We start from the raw sequence: 22,265 nt of genomic DNA, 5'->3' as shown, positions 1-22,265 counted from the left end.
TCTCCCTCGGTTGGTGGTAGGTAATGGCTAGGTGTCATTCAAAGGCTTCTTTTGAAAAAGTCATTCTTTTGTCCACCCTGGCAGGGACCAAACACTTCCCTGAAATAATCTTTCTTTTTGTGGCTCTAACCAGTTACTGTTTCATTTCAATAGCAAAAGCTTGAACTGGAAAGGCCAGGAACTATAAGGAGAAAATACTGGTGACTCTAAAGAGAGTTAGCAAGGCTTTGCCCAAAGGGGAATGAGTTTCCGGCTGTCTTTCTCTGCTTTCCAGATAATCTTCACCACAGTTTCATCACTGGTTTCATTGTGCCTCCTGGAAGCACTTATTGTTTTGTTGGAAGTCATTTGGCTTACAGCAAAGGCTATTTGCATTTGTAGGTCCCTAAATGGTTTTTGGTTTGGGGCTTAAGAGAGACCCATGTCTATCATTTACAACTGTAGTTTTAGTTTGTAAAGGCCCTGATTTTGACAGAAGTTCTTTTCTTTGACTGATTTCCAGAGATTAAGATTTGAGAGTTAAGTTACTTCAAGAGATAGATGAGCATCATGGTCTGGTACATTTATAAAATGATCTGTTTTAATTACTAAAATTTATTTAGTTTTAAAAATTAATTTTGCATTAAAATTTTAAACACTAAATTGTTATTTTTAAAAATTTATAAAATGGTCTACTCAATCTCAGTAATATTACAGTTTGTCCACTTGGTGGCATCCAAATATTGAGGAGGAATAATTTGCTTTAAAATTTGGTAATTTACCTGTTAACAATAGGAGAATGGTTCTGGGCTTTGGACAACTATGCATAACTATTTTAAATTATAATCATTAAAACTTTGTAGAAATGTAAAATTGTGATATAAAAATGTCTAAATACAAATTTACATATAGTCTATACTTATAGCTACATAGAGTATTATGAATACAGACAAAAATTTTGTTGTTGTTGTTGTTGTTGTTGTTTTTAAACATCTTTATTGGAGTACAATTGCTTTACAATGGTGTGTTCTGAGACCCTATGGGCTCCAGTTTTTTGTCTTGCTACAACCTGGGCAGCTCTATGGTGTCTCTTTTGAGATTTAGGGTTTAGAATCCCAAGGAAAACTCTGGTGCTTTTACTTTAAAAAAAAAAAGAGTCCCACTGTTTAGAATCCTATGATTTCTTGGTGCTGCTCTGTAATAGATAAATGCTAGAGATACAAGGTAGAGAAATAGGGCAGGTCAATGAAGAACTAGCTCAGAGAATCTTATCTACATTTATACTTATTATCTTACAAAATGTGTAGTTTAGCTAGGCTTACTTATTTTGCATTTCATTTTCATTTGAGGTCTTGTGGTTTTCCTTTCTTTCTTTCCTTTGTTTGCTTTTAAATATAGCTATTAGACTGTGGTTATTTGGCAGAACAAAATTGATGGCTTGATTTGAAGGGCAGGCTTCACAAAATCTATTATAAAAATGTACATTTATGTTTTATAATAGATATTTATTATAAATATATGATATAAATAGTACAGATATTTATTATAAATATGGATGTATAAATATAATATAAAATATTTTTATATTATAAAAATATAAAATATTTTTTATTAAAATATATTGATGTTAAATATATGTGCATTTACAAATCTATAGTTATATTAAGCTAGTGCAATTGTCTTGATCTAGAGGAATGGTTCTCAAACGTTACTGTGCATCAGAATCACTTGGAGGGTCTGTTAAAACATAGATTATAGGACCCCACTTATTACTTTCTGAATCAGTACATCTGGGATGGGGCCCAATTTGCATTTCTAACAAGTTCCTAGGCGATGTTGATGCTGTATTCTGGGGGCCACACTTTGAGAACCACTGATGTACAGAGAACAAGGGTGAGAATGGAGATAACTTTTCCTAGTTTTGACTTTTTACATGCAAACACTACTTGCTGTCTTAAAGATATTACTAAATCAGTTCTGCATGGTTAAAAAACATACGTGTATGGTAACACACCTTGTGATTATACTAAAAACTTCTGAGTTAACAAACTTTAAAATGGTGACTTTTATTGATGTGATTTATATCTCAATTTTAAAAGTACCTGTAAAATTTTTTAGTTCTCTTTTTCCATTTGTAAAAATATTCCATTAATTCAGCCTATTCTCACTCCCCATCACTACCCCCACCCCCACTGCTGAAATGTTGACTTAAAAAAATAAGAAAAGGAAAAGATTAAGAACACTTATTTAGTTTCCACATCCAATAAAGAAGTTGAGAAGGAAGGAAATTTCCAATGGTCAATGTTGCAATCAGCAGTTTTGGAGCCAGTTATGGGTGGGAGGGGATTGTAGGAGGTTAACATATATATCTAAAAATGTGATTTGGAAAGTAGCTGCAAATTTCTCTACAAACTTAACTCGCATCCTGGAGAGTTGACTGTGGAAGTTAATTAGCTTCATGTATCTTAACGCTTTTGTTACATGAAGCCTCTTAGACTACTGCAGTGCAATGGATTTAGCAGAGCAATTCAAAATCTCTTGGCCAAACCAGATTGCTTTGGCTAAACTGGGGAGGGGAGGGTCCTGTAAAATGCTATTTATTTGCATTTGGCCAGCAGCCTGCTTGTTCCCAAACTGAGTAAGAACTCCTTGTTCCCACGTGCATGATTCTGGCATGAAGCTGAAAATGTGTACTGTTAGTCAAAGATGGGCACAGGGGACATCCAAGTGGGAGCTTCATTTCAGGAACCCAGTGCTCTGTTTTTGTCCCTGTAATGAACTCTGGTCCTGTTACTATGACTGCACTGGGCTGTGTTAGCCATTTTTAGCGATTCTTATTCTGCCCAAAGACCTTGATCTGTTTAGATTTTGTGGCTTAAAAAAAAATCTTAGTGGTTTCATCTGTCTTTCTCTTCATTTTCTTTTGCGCTTTGTAATTTATTTTTACTGTCTGTGAACATTTATATAAACACGTTTCACAAAAGCAGAGTGACACTGCCATACCTAGGAAGCCTGAGCACACGTCTAAACTGGGCTTCTTTTTTATGTACCCCAGTTCTTTAGGGACCCCCCCCTCAAGCCTGGAAAAATGCAGTTTTTCTATTTGTCCTTTGCAGCCCTTCTATGAGAGAGAGAGCTTATTGTTCATAAGAGTTAGAGAAAAGAGAGTCCTTTATGTCTTAGGAAACCATTTCTGTAAACTGCACATTATGTCTCTCTTTATCCTAGGCAGAGAAAATCTCTTCCTATTCGTTTACTAGAAAGGAAAGAGGGAAAATAACCACCTCCTTTTCTTCCTTTGGGCATGTGAGTCCCTTATTTCCTTATTTTTTTAATTAAAACTTCTGCCTTAGAAAACTTCAAAGAATTAAGAAAAAAATATGAATGGGTCAGGGAAAGAATTCAATTATAAGCATATTTGAATCATTAATTAGTTCTTCACTTTCCCATGTTCCTGGCAGCTAATGCTGGTGCTGACCTGCTCACACTGGCCTCTCTTATTATGTAGTTACAGCTGAGTGACTTTAAAACTACCAAGACTCTAAAACTACCAACTGTATAAGAAATACACTTTGAAAACACCATACCTGTAGACCCAAAGTGGAAATTCTGAATATATTTTGTAGTAATAAAATGAAGTTTTAAGATAATAGCATCCTTCAGTTACAGCCACAGAACAAAAGGAATAGGAAATCGACAGGGAAAAACCTTCTAATGATTGTGCCCTGATCCAACACTCTCCAGTGGATGTGCTTAGTTTGGCCCTAGGCTGGTCGGGACAAGTGCTCTGGGGGGCTCCCAAAATATGCATCTGTAGTCTCAGAGGTTCTGAGTATCCTCAGAATACTAGGAATATGCCAATTGGCTAAAATTACTGCACACCGTTAAGTTTTTTTCTTCTTCCTTTTTTTTTTAAAGATTTTTTTGATATGGACCATTTTTTTAAAGTCTATATTGAATTTGTTACAATATTGCTTCTGTTTTATGTTTTGGTTTTTTGGCCGCAAGGCATGTGGGATCTTCGCTCCCCAACCAGGGATCGAACCCACACCCCCTGCATTGGAAGGCTAAGTCTTAACCACTGGACCACTTTCTTCCTTTTTTTTCTTTCACATCTCTTTCCAATCTCTGGCCCAGGTTAGAGTTGCCAGGAGCTACAGCTGTCCTTGATACAGTGGCTGACATATGCTCTGCTCTTGGACCTCCCAAAGGCTATACCTCAAAATCAACTTTTTTTTTTTTTTTTTTTTTTTTTTTTTTTTTTTTTTTCGGTACGCGGGCCTCTCACTGTTGTGGCCTCTCCCGTTGCAGAGCACAGGCTCTGGACGCGCAGGCTCAGCGGCCATGGCTCACGGGCCCAGCCGCTCCGCGGCACGTGGGATCTTCCCGGACCGGTGCACGAACCCGTGTCCCCTGCATCGGCAGGCGGATTCTCAACCACTGCGCCACCAGGGAAGCCCCAAAATCAACTATTGAATTTAAAAAAAAATACTCATGCCCAGGCCCCACCCTTAAAAATTCTTAACTGAGTTCACAGTGGGGCATGGGCATCCAAACTTTTTAAACTCCTCAAATAACTCTGATGTGTGCTATGATGTTGAGAATCAGCCCCTGTCATGGTGGGGCTGGTGGTAGTGCCACAAGGACAGAGATCCAGCTCTAAGATATCCCAAACACATCTGTGCTCTGTCCCAGGAAAGACTGCAACAGCCACCTGTTGTCAGATGCCACAACACTGACAGCTCTGCCTCCTTTCTTCTTCCACTTGTCCTCTTCCCACTGTCCTCTCCCCACTGTCTGTTCTTGTCTCTCTTTTGAGCCTCCAGGGAATTAAATCAGCTGTAGGCCCTGGAAAGGTCTTCAACGTTCTGCACTGAGCTTGCCTTCCCATAAATTGAGGATTAGGTAACTCATTGGTTAACTGAGCAAGTAATTGGTAGCCTGTTGGGTAGAGTTCATGTTTTTCCAACAATAGCAGGGTTAACAGGGACCACATGCTGCTACTCACCATCTTGCCTCCTTTCCTGAATCTTATTCTTATATCGTATGGGAAAGCATTAATTTAAAAATCCATTCTTTTCAATTCTACATAGTAATCAAGCATTAAGGAAATGTTCTTGCCTCCTAGTTTAAAAAAAAAAAAAAGGTTGAGATTGTACAATGCCTCACAGATACATTCTTCTTTGTGCACGTGATTATATCCAAACCTTACTCTCCCTTGGACACATAGTAACATACCGATGCCAGACTGGCTCACATTCATCTGTCTTTTTATAGTGAAACTGCTTTGTAAGCTCTGGTAGGTTCCTGGTCTGATTAACTAAGATGTACATTTTTGATATATTGCTTTATTTTTTAAAGAGGTAGTAGCACTTTTTAGAAAACAGTTTCTGGAATACTATTTTAGAAAACAGTTTTGTTAAAAGTATAAATTTGTTACACATTTATACTTTTATGTAAACTTTAAAATCATTCTTTTGAGTTACTTAAAAAAAATAGGACCACAAGGATTCTGATTAGAAATTCATATATAATATATGGAAAATATTTATTTTATGCTATTAAATATTTATATTCAGGGACATGGGGTCATTCTTTATTAAGGCATTATTTTATGTTCTTCAATAAAATGTTATATAGACCTTCTTAAAGGTCTTGTACCTTTCTTAATAAATTCATTGCTAGATACTTTTTAACAGCCTTAATGAGGCATAATTTGCCTTTGAGTTAGAGTTGTGCAACCATCCCCATATATCAGTTTTAGGACTTCACTATCTCCAAAAGTTCCCTCTGCCTTTTTGCAGCTTACCCCCACTCCCACCCGCAGCCCTAGGCAACAGCTGATCTTTCTGTCTCTATAGGTTTGCCTCTTCTGGACATTTAAAATAAATTACATCAATATGTAGTCTTTTGATCTGGCTTCTTTCAGCTTGCATAATGTTTTTAAGGTTCATTCGTGTTGTAGCATGTATCATTAGTTCGATCCTTTTTTTTTTTTTTTTCCTGGCTGCTTTGGGTCTTCGTTGCGGTGAGTGCGGGCTGCTCTTTGTTGTGGTGCGCGGGCTTCTCATTGCGGCGGCTTCTCTTGTTGCAGAGCACGGGCTCCAGGCACCCGGGCTTCAGTAGTTGTGGCATGCGGGATCTAGAGCACAGGCTCAGTAGTTATGGCACACGGGCTTCGTTGCTCCGCAGCATGTGGGATCTTCCTAGATGAGGGCTCGAACTGGTGTCCCCTGCATTGGCAGGTGGATTCTTTTTTTTTTTTTTTAAACATCTTTATTGGAGTATAACTGTTTTACAATAGTGTGTTAGTTTTTCCTTTACAACAAAGTGAATCAGTTATACATATACATATGTTCCCATATCTCTTCCCTCTTGCATCACCCTCTCTCCCACCCTCCGTATCCCACCCCTCTAGGTGGTCACAAAGCACAGAGGTGATCTCCCTGTGCTATGTGGCAGCTTCCCACTAGCTATCTAATTTACATTTGGTAGTGTATATATGTCCCTGCCACTCTCTCACTTCGTCACAGCCCACCCTTCCCCCTCCCCATATCCTCAAGTCCATGCTCTAGTAGGTCTGTGTTTTATTCCCGTCCTACCACTAATCTCTTCATGACATTTTTTTTCCCTTAGAATCCATATATATGTGTTAGCATACGGTATTTGTTTTTCTCCTTCTGACTTACTTCACTCTGTATGACAGACTCCAGGTCCATCCACCTCATTATAAATAACTCAGTTTCATTTCTTTTTATGGCTGAGTAATATCCCATTGTATATATGTGCCACATCTTTATCCATTCATCTGTTGATGGACACTTAGGTTGCTTCCATGTCCTGGCTATTGTAAATAGAGCTGCAATGAACATTTTAGTACATGAGTCTTTTTGAATTATGGTTTTCTCAGGGTATATGCCCAGTAGTGGGATTGCTGGGTCATATGGTAGTTCTGTTTGTAGTTTTTTAAGGAACCTCCATACTGTTCTCCATAGTGGCTGTATCAACTTACATTCCCACCAGCGGTGCAAGAGGGTTCCCTTTTCTCCACACCCTCTCCAGCATTTATTGTTTCTAGAGTTTTTGATGATGGTCAATCTGACCGGTGTGAGATGATATCTCATTGTAGTTTTGATTTGCATTTCTCTAATGATTAATGATGTTCAGCATTCTTTCATGTGTTTGTTAGCAGTCTGTATATCTTCTTTGGAGAAATGTCTATTTAGTTCTTCTGCCCATTTTTGGAATGGGTTGTTTGTTTTTTTGTTATTGAGCTGCATGAGTTGCTTATAAATTTTAGAGATTCATCCTTTGTCAGTTGCTTCATTTGCAAATATTTTCTCCCATTCTGAGGGTTGTCTTTTGGTCTTGTTTATAATATCTTTTGCTGTGCAAAAGCTTTTAAGTTTCATTAGGTCCCATTTGTTTATTTTTGTTTTGATTTCCATTTCTCTAGGAGATGGGTCAAAAAGGATCTTGCTGTGATTTATGTCGTATAGTGTTCTGCCTATGTTTTCCTCTAAGAGTTTGATAGTGTCTGGCCTTACATTTAGGTCTTTAACCCATTTTGAGTTTATTTTTGTGTGTGGTGTTAGGGAGTGTTCTAATTTCATACTTTTACATGTAGCTGTCCAGTTTTCCCAGCACCACTTATTGAAGAGGCTGTCTTTTCTCCACTGTATATCCTTCCCTCCTTTATCAAAGATAAGGTGACCATATGTGTGTGGGTTTATCTCTGGGCTTTCTATCCTGTTCCATTGATCTATATTTCTGTTTTTGTGCCAGTACCATACAGTCTTGATTACTGTAGCCTTGTAGTAGAGTCTGAAGACAGGGAGCCTAATTCCTCCAGCTCCATTTTTCGTTCTCAAGATTGCTTTGGCTATTCGGGGTCTTTTGTGTTTGCATACAAATTGTGAAATTTTTTGTTCTAGTTCTGTGAAAAATGCCAGTGGTAGTTTGATAGGGATTGAATTGAATCTGTAGATTGCTTTGGATAGTAGAGTCATTTTTACAATGTTGATTCTTCCAATCCAAGAACATGGTATATCTCTCCATCTATTGGTATCATCTTTAATTTCTTTCATCAGTGTCTTATAGTTTTCTGCATACAAGTCTATTGTCTCCTTAGGTAGGTTTATTCCTAGATATTTTATTCTTTTTGTTGCAATGGTAAATGGGAGTGTTTTCTTAGATTCACTCTCAGATTTTTCATCATTAGTGTATAAGAATGCCAGAGATTTCTGTGCCTTAATTTTGTATCCTGCAACTTTACCAAATTCATTGATTAGCTCTAGTAGTTTTCTGGTAGCATCCTTAGGATTCTCTATGTATAGCATCATGTCATCTGCAAACAGTGACAGCTTTACTTCTTCTTTTCCTATTTGGATTCCTTTTATTTCTTTTTCTTCTCTGATTGCTGTGGCTAGAACTTCCAAAACTATGTTGAATAAGAGTGGTGAGAGTGGGCAACCTTGTCTTGTTCCTGATCTTAGTGGAAATGGTTTCAGTTTTTCACCATTGAGAACGATGCTAGCTGTGGGTTTGTCATATATGGCCTTTATTATGTTGAGGAAAGTTCCCTCTATGCCTACTTTCTGCAGGGTTTTTATCATAAATGAGTGTTGAATTTTGTCAAAAGCTTTCTCTGCATCTATTGAGATGATCATATGGTTTTTCTCCTTCAGTTTGTTGATATGGTGTATCATGTTGATTGATTTGCGTATATTGAAGAATCCTTGCATTCCTGGAATAAACCCCACTTGATCATGGTGTATGATCCTTTTAATGTGCTGTTGGATTCTGTTTGCTAGTATTTTGTTGAGGATTTTTGCGTCTATGTTCATCAGTGATATTGGCCTGTAGTTTTCTTTCTTTGTGACATCTTTGTCTGGTTTTGGTATCAGGGTGATGGTGGCCTCATAGAATGAGTTTGGGAGTGTTCCTCCCTCTGCTATCTTTTGGAAGAGTTTGAGAAGGATAGGTGTTAGCTCTTCTCTAAATGTTTGATAGAATTCGCCTGTGAAGCCATCTGGTCCTGGGCTTTTGTTTGTTGGAAGATTTTTAATCACAGTTTCAATTTCAGTGCTTGTGATTGGTCTGTTCATATTTTCTATTTCTTCCTGGTTCAGTCTTGGCAGGTTGTGCATTTCTAAGAATTTGTCCATTTCTTCCAGGTTGTCCATTTTATTGCCATACAGTTGCTTGTAGTAATCTCTAATAATCTTTTGTATTTCTGCAATGTCAGTTGTTACATCTCCTTTTTCATTTCTAATTCTATTGATTTGAGTCTTCTCCCTTTTATTCTTGATGAGTCTGGCTAATGGTTTATCAATTTTATTTATCTTCTCAAAGAACCAGCTTTTACTTTTATTGATCTTTGCTATTGTTTCCTTCACTTCTTTTTCATTTATTTCTGATCTGATCTTTATGATTTCTTTGCTTCTGCTAAATTTGGGGTTTTTTTTTTCTTCTTTCTCTAATTGCTTTAAGTGTAAAGTTAGGTTGTTTATTTGAGATGTTTCCTGTTTCTTAAGGTATTGCTATAAACTTCCCTCTTAGAACTGCTTTTGCTGTATCCCATAGGTTTTGGGTCGTCGTGTCTCCATTGTCATTTGTTTCTAAGTATTTTTTATTTCCTCTTTGATTTCTTCAGTGATCACTTCGTTATTAAGTAGTGTATTGTTTAGCCTCCATGTGTTTGTATTTTTTACAGATCTTTTCCTGTAACTGATATCTAGTCTCATAGCATTGTGGTCGGAAAAGATACTTGATACGATTTCAATTTTCTTAAATTTGCCAAGGCTAGATTTGTGACCCAATATATGATCGATCCTGGAGAATGTTCCATGAGCACTTGAGAAAAATGTGTATTCTGTTGTTTTTGGATGGAATGTCCTATAAATATCAATTAAGTCCATCTTGTGTAATGTATCATTTAAAGCTTGTGTTTCCTTATTTATTTTCATTTTGGATGATCTGTCCATTGGTGAAAGTGAGGTGTTAAAGTCCCCTACTGTGATTGTGTTACTGTCGATTTCCCCTTTTAAGGCTGTTAGTATTTGCCCTTATGTATTGAGGTGCTCCTATGTTGGGTGCATAAATATTTACAATTGTTATATCTTCTTCATGGATAGATCCCTTGATCATTATGTAGTGTCCTTCTTTGTCTCTTGTAATAGACTTTATTTTAAAGTCTATTTTGTCTGATATGAGAATTGCTACTCCAGCTTTCTTCTGATTTCCATTTGCATGGAATATCTTTTTCCATCCCCTTACTTTCAGTCTGTATGTGTCCCTAGGTTTGAAGTGGGTCTCTTGTAGACAGCATATATATGGGTCTTGTTTTTGTATCCATTCAGCCAGTCTGTGTCTTTTGGTGGGAGCATTTAATCCATTTACATTTAAGGTAATTATCGAAAAGTATGTTCCTATTACCATTTACTTAATTGTTTCGGGTTGTTCTTGTAGGTCTTTTCCTTCTCTTGTGTTTCTTGCTTAGAGAAGTTCCTTTAGCAGTTGTTGTAGAGCTGGTTTGGTGGTGCTGAACTCTCTCAGCTTTTGCTTGTCTGTAAAGGTTTTAATTTCTCCATCAAATCTGAATGAGATCCTTGCTGGGTAGAGTAATCTTGGTTGTAGGTTTTTTTCCTTCATCACTTTAAATATGTCCTGCCACTCCCTCCTGGCTTGTAGAGTTTCTGCTGAAAGATCAGATGTTAACCTTATGGGGATTCCCTTGTGTGTTATTTGTTGTTTTTCCCTTGCTGCTTTTAATATGTTTTCTTTGTATTTAATTTTTGACAGTTTGATTAATATGTGTCTTGGCGTGTTTCTTTTTGGGTTTATCCTGTATGGGACTCTCTGTGCTTCCTGGACTTGATTGATTATTTCCTTTCCTATATTAGGGAAGTTTTCAACTATAATCTCTTCAAATATTTTCTCAGTCCCTTTCTTTTTCTCTTCTTCTTCTGGGACCCCTATAATTCGAATGTTGGTGCATTTAATGTTGTCCCAGAGGTCTCTGAGACTGTCCTCAGTTTTTTTCATTCTTTTTCTTTATTCTGCTCTGCAGTAGTTATTTCCACTATTTTATCTACCAGGTCACTTATTCGTTCTTTTGCCTCAGTTATTCTGCTATTGATCCCATCTAGAGGATTTTTCATTTCATTTATTGTGTTGCTCATCGTTTCTTGCTTCCTCTTTATTTCTTCTAGGTCCCTGTTAACTGTTTCTTGCAATTTGTCTATTCTATTTCCAAGATTTTGAATCATCTTTACTATCATTATTCTGAATTCTTTTTCAGGTAGACTGCCTATTTCCTCTTCATTTGTTAGGTCTGGTGTCTTTTCATCTTGCTCCTTCACCTGTTGTGCGTTTTTCTGTCTTCTCATTTTGCTTATCTTACTGTGTTTGGGGTCTCTTTTTTGCACTCTGGAGGTTCGTAGTTCCCGTTGTTTTTGGTGGCTGTCCCCAGTGGCTAAGGTTGGTTCAGTGGGTTGAGTAGGTTCCCTGGTTGGGGGTCTAGTGCCTCTGTTCTGGTGGATGAGGCTGGATCTTGTCTTTCTGGTGGGCAGGTCCACGTCTGGTGGTGTGTTTGGGGACGTTGGTAGCCTTATTATGATTTTAGGTAGCCTCTCTGCTAATGGATGGGGCTGTAGACCTGTCTTGCTCTTTGTTGGGAATAGGGTGTCCAGCACTGTTCGTTGCTGGTCGTTGAGTGAAGCTGGGTCTTGGTGTTGAGATGGAGATCTCTGGGAGATTTTCGCCGTCTGATATTACGTGGAGCTGGGAGGTCTCTTGTGGACTAGTGTCTTGAGGTTGGTTCTCCCACCTCAGAGACACAGGCCTGGTGCCTGGCTGGGGCGCCAAGAGCCTTTAATCCACACGGCTTAAAATAAAAGGGAGAAAAAATAGAAAGGAAAGGGAGGAAGGAAGGAAGGAGGGAGGGAGGGAAGGAAGGAAGAAATGAAGGAAGGACGAAAGCAAGAAAGGAAGGAAGGAAGGTGGAGAGGAGGAAAAGGAGGAAGGAAGAGAGGAAGGGAGGAAGGAATGGAGGAAAGAAGGGGGGAAGGAAGGAAGAAGGGAGGGAAGGAGGGAAGAAAGGAAGGAAGAAAGGAAGAAAGAAAGGGAGAAGACAAAGTAGAATAAAGTATAGTTATTAAAATAAAAAATAATTATTAAGAAGAAAAATTTATATTAAAAAAAAAAAACAGAAAAACGGGTTGGTCTAACCCTAGGACAAATGGTGAAAGCAAAGCTATACAGACAAAATCTCACACAGCAGCACACACATACACACTCACAAAAAGAAAAAAAGGGGAAAATAATAGTATATCTTGCTCCCAAAGTCCACATCCTCAACTTGGGATGATTAGTTGTCTATTCACGTTTTCCACAGATGCAGGGCTCTTCAAGTTGATTGTGGAGCTTTAATCCGCCGCTTCTGAGGCTGCTGGGAGAGACCTCCCCCTCTCCTCTCTGTTTGCACAGTTCCTGGGGTTCAGCTTTGGACTTGGTCCCGCTTCTGCGTGTAGGTCGTCTGAGGGCCTCTGCCCTTTGCTCAGACAGGACGGGGTTAAAGGGGCAGCTGATTGGGGGGCTCCGGCTCACTCAGGCTGGGGGGAGGGAGGGGCACAGGGGCGGGGCGAGTCCGCGGCGGCAGAGGCCGGCGTGACGCTGCACTGGCCCGAGGAGCACCGCGCGTTCTCCCGGGGAAGCTGTCCCTGGATCCCGGGACCCCGGCAGTGGCGGGCTGCACAGGCTCCCGGGAGGGCCGGTGTGGAGAGTGACCTGTGCTCACACACAGGCCTCTTGGTGGCGGCAGCAGCAACATTAGTGTCCCACACCCATCTCTACTGTCTGTGCCGACAGCCGCGGCTCGCGCCCGTTTCTGGAGCTCCTTTACGCGGTGCTCTTAATCCCCTCTCCTCGCGCCCGAGGAAGCAAAGAGGCAAGAAAAAGTCTCATCTCTTCGGCAGCTCCGCGCCTGTTTCTGGGGCTCCTTTAAGCGGTGCGCTTAATCCCATCTCCTCGCGCCCAGGAATGAAAGAGGGAAGAAAAGGTCACTTGCCTCTTCGGCAGCTTCAGACTTCTCACGAACTCCCTCCCGGCCAGCCGTGGCGCACTAACACCTTCAGGCTGTTTTCACTCGGCAGGTGGATTCTTAACCACTGTGCCACCACGGAAGTTCCTTTTTAAATAATTAATTAATTAATTAATTAAGTTTTGGCTGCGTTGGGTCTTCATTGCTGTGCGCAGTCTTTTGCTAGTTGCAGTGAGCAGGGACTACTCTTTGTGGCGGTGCTCGGGCTTCTCACTGCAGTGGTTTCTCTTGTCACAGAGCACGGGCTCTAGGCATGCGGGCTTCAGTAGTTGTGGCATGTGGGCTCAGTAGTTGTGGCTCTCGGGCTCTAGAGTGCAGGGTCATTAGTTGTGACACATGGGCTTAGTTGCTCCGCAGCATGTGGGATCTTCCTGGACCAGGGCTGGAACCTGTGTCCCCTGCATTGGCAGGTGGATTCTTAACCACTGTGCCACCAGGGAAATCCAGTTTGACCCTTTTTATTGCTGAATAGTATTTCATTGTATGGCTATACCACATTTTCTTTATCCATTCATCAGTTGGATATTCACATTGTTTTTGGTTTTGAGCTACTATGAATAATGCTGCAGTGAGTATTCACATACAAGTTTTATATGTTTTCATTTCTCTTGGGTAGATTCCTAGGAGTGAAATTGCTGGGTCGAACAGTAAGCTTATGTTTGTCTTTTTAAGAAACTGCCAAACTGTTTTTCAAAGTGAATGTACTGTTTTACATTCTCACAAGCAATGTACGAGGGTTCCAGGTCCTCCACATCACTGCCAACATTTTGTGTCATGTCTTTTTGATGATAGTCCTTCTAGAGGGTCTGTGTTGGTTATCTATAGTTGCATAACAAATTATCCCAAAATTTATTTGCTTAAAATCAAACAATTACTATCTTACAGTTTCTGTGGAATCTGGGTGTGGTTAGCTAGGCCCTCTGGTTTAGGGTTTCACAAAAGACTACATTCAAGGTATTGCAGGGGGCGCTGTATCTACCTGGAGGCTTGGCTGGGGAACAATCTGCTTCCAAGCTCTCTCAAGTGGCTGTTAGTGGAATTCAGTTCCTCTTGGTCTGATGAACTGAAGGCCTGGGTTCCTCACTGGCTGTTGGCTGAAAGCCTCCTTCAGTTCTTTGCCTCATGGGCTTCACTGGAGGGCAGCTCATCCATGGTAGCTTGTTTCTCTCAGAGCGAGCAAGTAAGAGAGCAAGAGTCTTTTTGTCATTTAATCTCAGAAAGGACATCCCATTACTTAGAGGCTGCCTACCACATTCATTGTGGTTTTAATTTGCATTTCCCTAATGACTAATGATGCTGAACATTTTTTCACTGCTTATTAGCTGTTTGTATATGCTCTTTGGTGAAATATCCACTCAAGTTTTTACCCATTTTAAAATTGAGTTGTTTGCCTTCTTATTATTGAGTCATAAGAGGTCTTTATATACTGTGGACACAAATACTTAATTAGATATTCTGTATGCAAATTGTATTCATTTTCTACTGCTTGATAACAGATTACCACAAGCTTAGCAGTTTTAACAACACAAATGTATTACTTAAAGCTGTGACGATGTGAGAGAGTGGCAGGGACATATACACACTACCAAATGTAAATTAGATAGCTAGTGGGAAGCTACAGCATAGCACAGGGAGTTCACCTCTGTACTTAGTGACCACCTAGAGGGGTGGGATAGGGAGGGTGGGAGGGAGGGTGACAAAAGAGGGAAGAGTTATGGGAACATATGTATATGTATAACTGATTCACTTTGTTGTAAAGGAGAAACTAACCCACTATTGTAAAACAGTTATACTCAAATAAAGATGTTAAAAAAAAAAAATGTATTACTTAGTGGTCTATAGGTTATAAGTCTGGTAGGGGTCTCACTGGACTAAACCCAGGTGTCAGCAGCTGCACTCCTTTCTGAAGGCTCTAAGGGAGAATCTGTTTACTGCCCACTCAGGTTGTTGGCAGAATTCAGTACTTGTGTTGTAGGACCAAGGTCTCCATGTTTTTGGTGGTTGTAAACTGATGGCCATTCCTAGCTTCTAGAGGTCACTGCATTCCTTGGCTCTTGGCCCCTTTCCACCATGTTCAAAGCCAGATTGTCATCCATGGAGCCAGTCCTTCCTGTGTTGCATCTCTCTGACTCCTGCTCTCTCACTCCAGCTGGGAAAGGCTCTCCTCTTTTAAGCATTCATGTAATTAGATTGGGCCCACCTGGATAATACATGGTAATCTTCACATTTCAAGGTCTTTAACCTTAATCACATCTGTAGAGTCTCTTTGCCATGTAAGGTAATATATTCATAGGTTCTGGGGATAGGAAGTAGACATTTGGGGAGGGTATTATTTTGCCTACCACACAAATATTTTCTCCCAGTCTAGGGTTTATCATTTTATTTCATTTGCTTAATGGTGTTCTCTGAAGTACAAAAGTCTTTAATTTTGATGAAGTCCAACTTACTGATTTTTTTCTTTCATGGATTGTGCTAAGAATACTTTGCCTAACCAAAGGTCATAAAGATTTTTTTTTTAGAAATTTTTATAGTTTTAGCTCTTTAATTTAGATTTATGATCCATTTTGAATTAATTTTTATATATGGTGCTAGATAAGGATCTAAGTTTGTTTGTTTCATGTGGATATCCAGTTGTCCTCAGCATCTCCTTTCTCTCATTAAATTATTTTGGCACCTGTGTTGAAAATCAATTGGCAATGATTATAAGGATTTATTTTTGAACTCTCAATTCTCTCCATTGATTTGTATCTCTGTCCTTGTGCCGATATTACACTGTCTCCTTTTCTAGGTATTTTAAAGTTTTTGTTACTGTTAAGAATGGAGTTTAAATTATTTTGAACCTAAAATATTATTAACTCAGAAAGATTTTCCTTAAGCTCACTGGAAGATTAATATAATTAATCTATCATAATATTATCTTGGCCTTGAAGTAAAAAGAAAGTGTAACTTTTATGCCTCAATTAGGTAACTTGAAATTGCTTTGAATCTATTAAATTCTATCTAATGGGACTAAGTTGCAAAGATGTCAGAGATTTTGGTATTAGTGTTACATTAAATATCTTGAATAGTTTTTAATTTCATATTTTGAATTTGAACACGTTATTATTATCGTTATATACACATATTCCCTTGGTATAGGTAACATTTCCAAATTTTCTTTCTTATTTCTTTCAGATCAATCTCTAGAATCCCGTAGAATCTACAACAAGCCAATCCAGAGCTTGTCCAACATGGACGCCATTTTCAGTGAAGCCCTTCTGAAGATGCGGAAGCAGCACCCTGGGTGCCTTTCTCAGGAGACTTCCGTCCGTGCAGTCCAGGCCGCTGTCCAGTATCCCTATGAGGTGGGCATCAAGAAGGAAGAGGAGCTGTATGTGTACCTTCAGAGATCAGGGCAGGCTAGAGCCCTGCAATATTCTTTCTTGGCGGAGAGGACCACAAATAAGTGGTCCACTCCCTCTGGAGCATCCTGGAAAACAGCATTGGCACGGCCCATCTCTTCTGTTGGCATTGTCGGTAAGAACATGGGTAATGTCATTCCCCCAATTTGCACATGTAAAGTACTACCATTTGCTTAGGGCCACCAGGTGCCAGGCTCTTTGCTAAACATATCACTTGTTTTAGCTAACTTAATTTTCACCCCAGCCCATGAACTATCTTTACTTTATATGTGAGGCCTAGAAACACTAACCTTCTCAACAGCAAGCTAATGAAACCCAGGTCGTCTAATGTAGGTCTGTCTGATTCGAGACTCTGGGCATTTTTAAACTCATTTCTACCTCTTCCATGTCTCTCATTCCTGGATTTCCCAACAATGATTATTATATGTTGCACATTTCAAAGTGTGTTCTGTCACTCCTATAGCTAGGGATTTGGAATGAAGGCTATATCTTTCTGGTCCTTGCATCCATTCACTTCTCCTGGTTCAAAACCTCTATCCTCAAATTCATCTGCGCCCTGAAATAGTGGATTCCCTACTTTTTCCCCTAGAAAATTTCTCAAACAAAATGTCTTCGTTCCTCAGAAGCTAGCTCTCTGATTGTCTTCTTCAGGCCACTTTGCTAAACTTCACTTTCTCTTAGTCTTGGCCCAAGAATGGTCTTGGGTAGATTCCAAACCTCCTGAAATAGTAAGTGAAATGTTATATGTATTAGCTTGTATACAGTCTTCTGGGGGAGGAGATCCAAAGTTTACTAAAAGCATCAACTTTCTTAACCCTCACCCAGCTCTCTAACACCAACCCAGCTTGGAGGCGAAGAGCCCTCTCTATATCTTCTTAGTCTGTTGTGGTTTCAATCAAGTTTGGGAATAAAATAGTGTGTCTTTAATGCAAACACACTGTGCTCCTCTAGCACTGATTCTGTTCACTTGTGATTTTTTAAGGAGATGGATAAATAGTATGACAAAGAGCTATGAGTATCCCTTTTTTATACTCTTTCAGCAACACCAATATTTGTTCCCAGTTATGTACTTACCTGTTTCTTCTTCCTTGTATTCCTTCAAGCCAAGAATAATTAATGCAAAATAATAGTAAAACTTTTAAGTTTATCAGTATTGTGTTTGTCAACCATCATTTGAGAATTTCCCTTTTTCCTTATTGTGAGCTTTTTAAAAATACTTCAGGTTTGTGTCTAGCATGGAATGTTTAAAAGTTTAACGTTGTTGTTTTTTTAAGTATACCCCACATTGTTCTGAAGAGTATTTGAAAAAGCACTTAAACTGTGTAGAGGACAACATGGATAAAAATAAAGTGAGAGAGTTTGTCATTTCCCCCTTCTTCATGTTTATCCACATCCCACTCTGCACTTCTTCTTTGTGACACAGCCTCCCGCTGCACCCTGTGTCCTCTGGAACACGCCCACAGCCTCATCTCGTTTACTAATGGCTCCCCCTCTGTCTCCTGCCTGAAACCTGGCTTACCCTGGGCACCTGCTTCTCCTGAAGCCCTGTCAAGAGAATGCTGTTGCTTCTCCCACACTCCATGGACCTCGCTGTCACTTCCCAGTTCCCCTCTCAGACCATTACCCCTTTCAGGACACTCTCCTCTGTGGTCCTGCCATCCAGTCGTATCACTTTATCCCTCCTCGTTACTCTCAGTGCCCCCCTGCTTTGCCCTCACTTTAGTACCTGGCTCACAGTTATCCTCTGTGGCCCCAATCCTGCTGCCCTCTGGTTGTCTTCATCCTCTGTGTGAATAATTCAGCCCTGAATAACCCAGCCCTGTTGCTCTGGGTTCCTTCACCTCCTCAGATCCAGTGACGCTCACCTCACTTCACTTCCGTGACCCACACTTATGGCTTCACCGTAGGTCTTGTCTTTGCCCTGAACATTTCTCCACCTCTGAAATGTGAAATCTCACTTTTTCACCACAACCTTGTATTTTCCCACGTCCCTTTCTCGATTATTCTAACTAGTACATGTGTTACTTGATCAGCTCCTCCTATCTTTACTTTCTTCTCTGTTCAGTTTTCATTTCCAGTCATCACTTCAGCTACTCTCTTACCAATGTCCTCAAATGCCACGACTCATCCTTTCATTGTGCCCCCTGTCAAAACCCCAGCCCTGATGAGCCCAACTTTGCACTTCCATGAGCCTATGTTCTCAGATAAGGCCGGCGCAAACTGCAAGTTCACATTCTCCCACCTCGCCTGGACTCTCAGGGCTGTCAGAAGGGGAGAAGACTGCAGTTGACCAAACACTGCAGAACCAGTAGTCAAAGCATCCCTTATCCTTTATTTAATTCTCTGAGTAGAAGAGGTTCTTGACTAGATTTAATTCCATGGCAGTTAAAGGCAGTGATTTGGTACAGGAGTAGGACTCCTGGTCCCTGTCTGTTTGTGTTTAATGAGGAAAAATTAAGCAACTAAATTCAATGTAAATGCAATATATACCTATGAAAACATAATTACCAACAGTGAAAAGTTTGGTATTTCAGCCCTTTGTTCTTGAGAACTTTGAGACCACAAGGTTGTGAAAAGAGAAGTTAGTAGCTAAGAACTTTTTGAAAGAAATAGATATTGTTTTCATGTATATTTTGTTTCAGTGATTAAATGAAAAGTATCAGTTTATAGAACTGTAGAAGATCTAAAATTATAGCTAAGACACTTCTGAAAAGCATTAGTCTGGCCCACTGTGTGGTTTGGATTATGAGTTGTTTGGAGCCCCAGCGGTCCTTCAGCAGACCTGCTCTGAGAGGTGAGCGCTGAGGAGAGCTGCTCCATCTTCACCAGGTGACCTTCATTCCCCTCTGTGTTCAGTTCTGAGATATCACCTGCATGACATTATACTTTACAAAGCACTTTCACATAAACTTCTCATTAGTCCTTATTGTCCCTGTGAGTTTATAATCTCTACATGGTAGGAATTTTCAGCTTGGGACTGAAAGCTAGGAGGCCAGGGTTTTGAACCCCCAACTCTACCTCCTATTTACCTAGGCCAAAGTTTAGGATACAAGCTGCTACAACAGTGAGAGCTATCCAGCCTTCTTGTTACTGAGTGAAATGCAGATGCTTAGTAAATTTGTAAACCTAAATGTTTTAAATAATTTAATATATATATATTATATTAAATAATTTAATACAATTTAAAAATTAAATATATTCCAGAGAAACTAAATCAGTGATTTCATATTATTGATAATATTCTATATTCAAAACCAATTGCCACAGGGGATTAAGAGGCACAAATTACTATGTATAAAATAAATAAGCTACAAGGATATATTGTATAGCACAGGTAATATAGCCAATATTTTATAATAACTTTAAATCCAGTATAATCTATAAATATTTTTGAATCACTATGTTGTACACCTAAAACTAATATAATATTGTAAACCAACTAAACTTCAATTAAAAAAAAAAAAAAGAATCCCCAAAGCTAGTCATTGTGAAGTGTAGAAGAGTTATATATACATGTCTTTCACAAAACATCCACAGTTGGTTGGTTAGGTAACAGGTAACCTGCTGCTGTAACAAATAACAATCTCAGTGGCTTAGCACAATAAAGATCATTTTCCTCCTCACTCCACAGTAGTTCTAGAACCAGGTTCTTTCCAAGTAGAGGCTCTGCCATCCTCCTGGATAAGGGTCGGCAAACTTTTTCTGTAAAGTCCAGATAGTAAATGTTTTAGACTTTTGGGGCCATATGGTCTCTGTTGCAACTACTCCACTCTGCTATTGAGGACAAAAACAGCCATAGAGCAATTTCGTGGACGACGGGTGTGCGAGAGCATCTGCGGGTGCCAGGGGGGAGGGCACCGGGAAGACCCAGCTGAGGGTGTGTGGATTTGAGCCTTCACGTTTCTAAACGGAGATCTTGAAATGCATCGTGATTCCTGTCTGTTGGACTGTAAAGTTTATGTAGGTAATCTTGGAAACAATGGTAACAAGGCTGAATTGGAACGAGCTTTTGACTATTATGGACCACTCCGAAGCATGTGGTTTGCTAGAAACCTTCCCGGCTTCGCTTTTGTTGAATTTGAAGATCCCAAGATGCAGCCGATGCTGTCCAAGAACTAGATGAGAGAACGTTATGCGGCTGCCGAGTAAGAGTGGAACTGCCGAATGGGGAAAAGAGAAGTCGAAATCGTGGCCCGCCTCCTTCTTGGGGTCGTCGCCCTCGAGATGATTATTGGAGGAGAAGTCCTCCACCTCGCCACAGATCTCCAAGACGGAGAAGCTTCTCCCGCAGCCGGAGCAGGTCCCTTTCTAGAGATAGGAGAAGAGAGAGATCACTGTCCCAGGAGAGAAATCACAAGCCGTCCCGATCTTTCTCTAGGTCTCCTAGCCGATCTAGGTCAAATGAAAGGAAATAGAAGACCAGTTCGCAAGAGGAGTGGTGTACAGGAAATAACTTCATTTGACAGGAGTATGTACAGAAAATTCAAATTTTGTTTGAGACTTCATAAGTTTGGTGCATTTTTAAAATGTTTTAGCTGTTCACATTGGTTTGTCTCTTGGAACAGTGACACATAAAGGTGTAATTCTCTATGGTTTGAAATGGGTCATATGAGGCATGTAATATCAAGAATTGTTACTTTACAATGTTCCCTTATGCAAAATTGAATTTGCTTTGAATTTTTAGTCTTGAGTAGACTGATAATAAACTTCTAACTCCTGTCCAGCTAAAGTGTGATGTTTAATATTTTGGAAACAAAACTGGCAAAAATTAAAAAGCTGGGATATGCAGCTGTAGTTAAGGATATGTAAATCTACATGGGCAGTTTTGGCAGTATACAACTTGCAGAGTCTTAAATTGGAAGGGTTTCTGTAAAAAGGATAGTGGATTATAGCTATAATGTGACTAATGCAGACCTGATATAAAATTAACCTCCAGGATTTAACCTTAGGGTCCAAATTTGCAATCACTTTAACCAGAAACCCTAGCACAATTTTATGGCTTGTTAAAAATATGGAAGATAGAAATCGTTAAAACCTTACATTCTACATTTAAATTGTGGCTATTAAAAAGTTTAGTTACTGTGATTTCTGAAATTCACAAGTCCCATTGACCAGTTTTGTCTTGCATTCTCAGTTGAATATGATATTGAAAGCAGTCACAAAGACTTTGACTTGTGGTGTAATGATTACAGGTGTTCACTAGAGGTCACTATTAATAATACTTGGTGATAATTTAAGGAATATATCTAAGGATTATAGTTGTTTTTTATGCTTTCAAGAATAGTTAATATTCTATGGTTCTCGGTTCTTTGTGGGTTACTTCTGACCTCCATGACTTAAGCAGAAACGTAAATACCAAGATAAATTAGCCAGAGAAATTTTAATTTTATGAGATGTAGATACATTTTACCTACTGTTTCTATGCTTTTTTACAGTTCCTTAAAAGATCATGTGATCAGTAGATGGCATCACCACCTTTTAGACTCACCCATGTCTGGATGGAAAGTCCTGGTCGCTTTTTATTGTAGAGTTATGGTTTATATTCTTACAGTGCTTCTTTTTCAGGAATGGTGTTTTCCAGGCCTACTGACTCATTTTTCCATCCCTTGTTATATAAGAACCACTGGTTTAGTACTTTGTATTAGTGTGCTTTTATTTTCAGGATCCCCAACATGATTTAGTTGTTGGACCTGGTTGGTGGTAATATCTTCTGGTTGTATATTTTTGTACTAGACTGTTGCCTTCTGGTTTTCCTTTTTTTTTTTGAGAACATGAAAGATTTT

At 39.4% G+C, this 22,265-nt stretch overlaps 1 protein-coding gene and 1 pseudogene across 1 annotated transcript in view; both read left to right on the top strand.

Annotated features, from left to right (window-relative positions):
• The window catches only part of EHHADH (enoyl-CoA hydratase and 3-hydroxyacyl CoA dehydrogenase), a 70,371-nt gene that overhangs the window by 39,871 nt on the left and 8,235 nt on the right, over window positions 1–22,265 (top strand). Inside the window, exon 7 of the mRNA XM_067034162.1 lies at window positions 16,256–16,597. Coding sequence (XP_066890263.1) covers window positions 16,256–16,597 — 342 coding nt within the window. The remainder of the gene's footprint in view (window positions 1–16,255; window positions 16,598–22,265) is intronic.
• On the top strand, window positions 19,950–21,118 carry LOC131756705 (serine/arginine-rich splicing factor 3 pseudogene; annotated as a pseudogene).

This window comes from Kogia breviceps, chromosome 5 (genome assembly GCF_026419965.1).
Source record: "Kogia breviceps isolate mKogBre1 chromosome 5, mKogBre1 haplotype 1, whole genome shotgun sequence".
In the NCBI taxonomy this organism is placed as follows: domain Eukaryota; kingdom Metazoa; phylum Chordata; class Mammalia; order Artiodactyla; family Physeteridae; genus Kogia; species Kogia breviceps.
The sequence above is the reverse complement of the archived record's forward strand: the minus strand, read 5'-3'. Positions and strand labels throughout refer to the sequence as shown.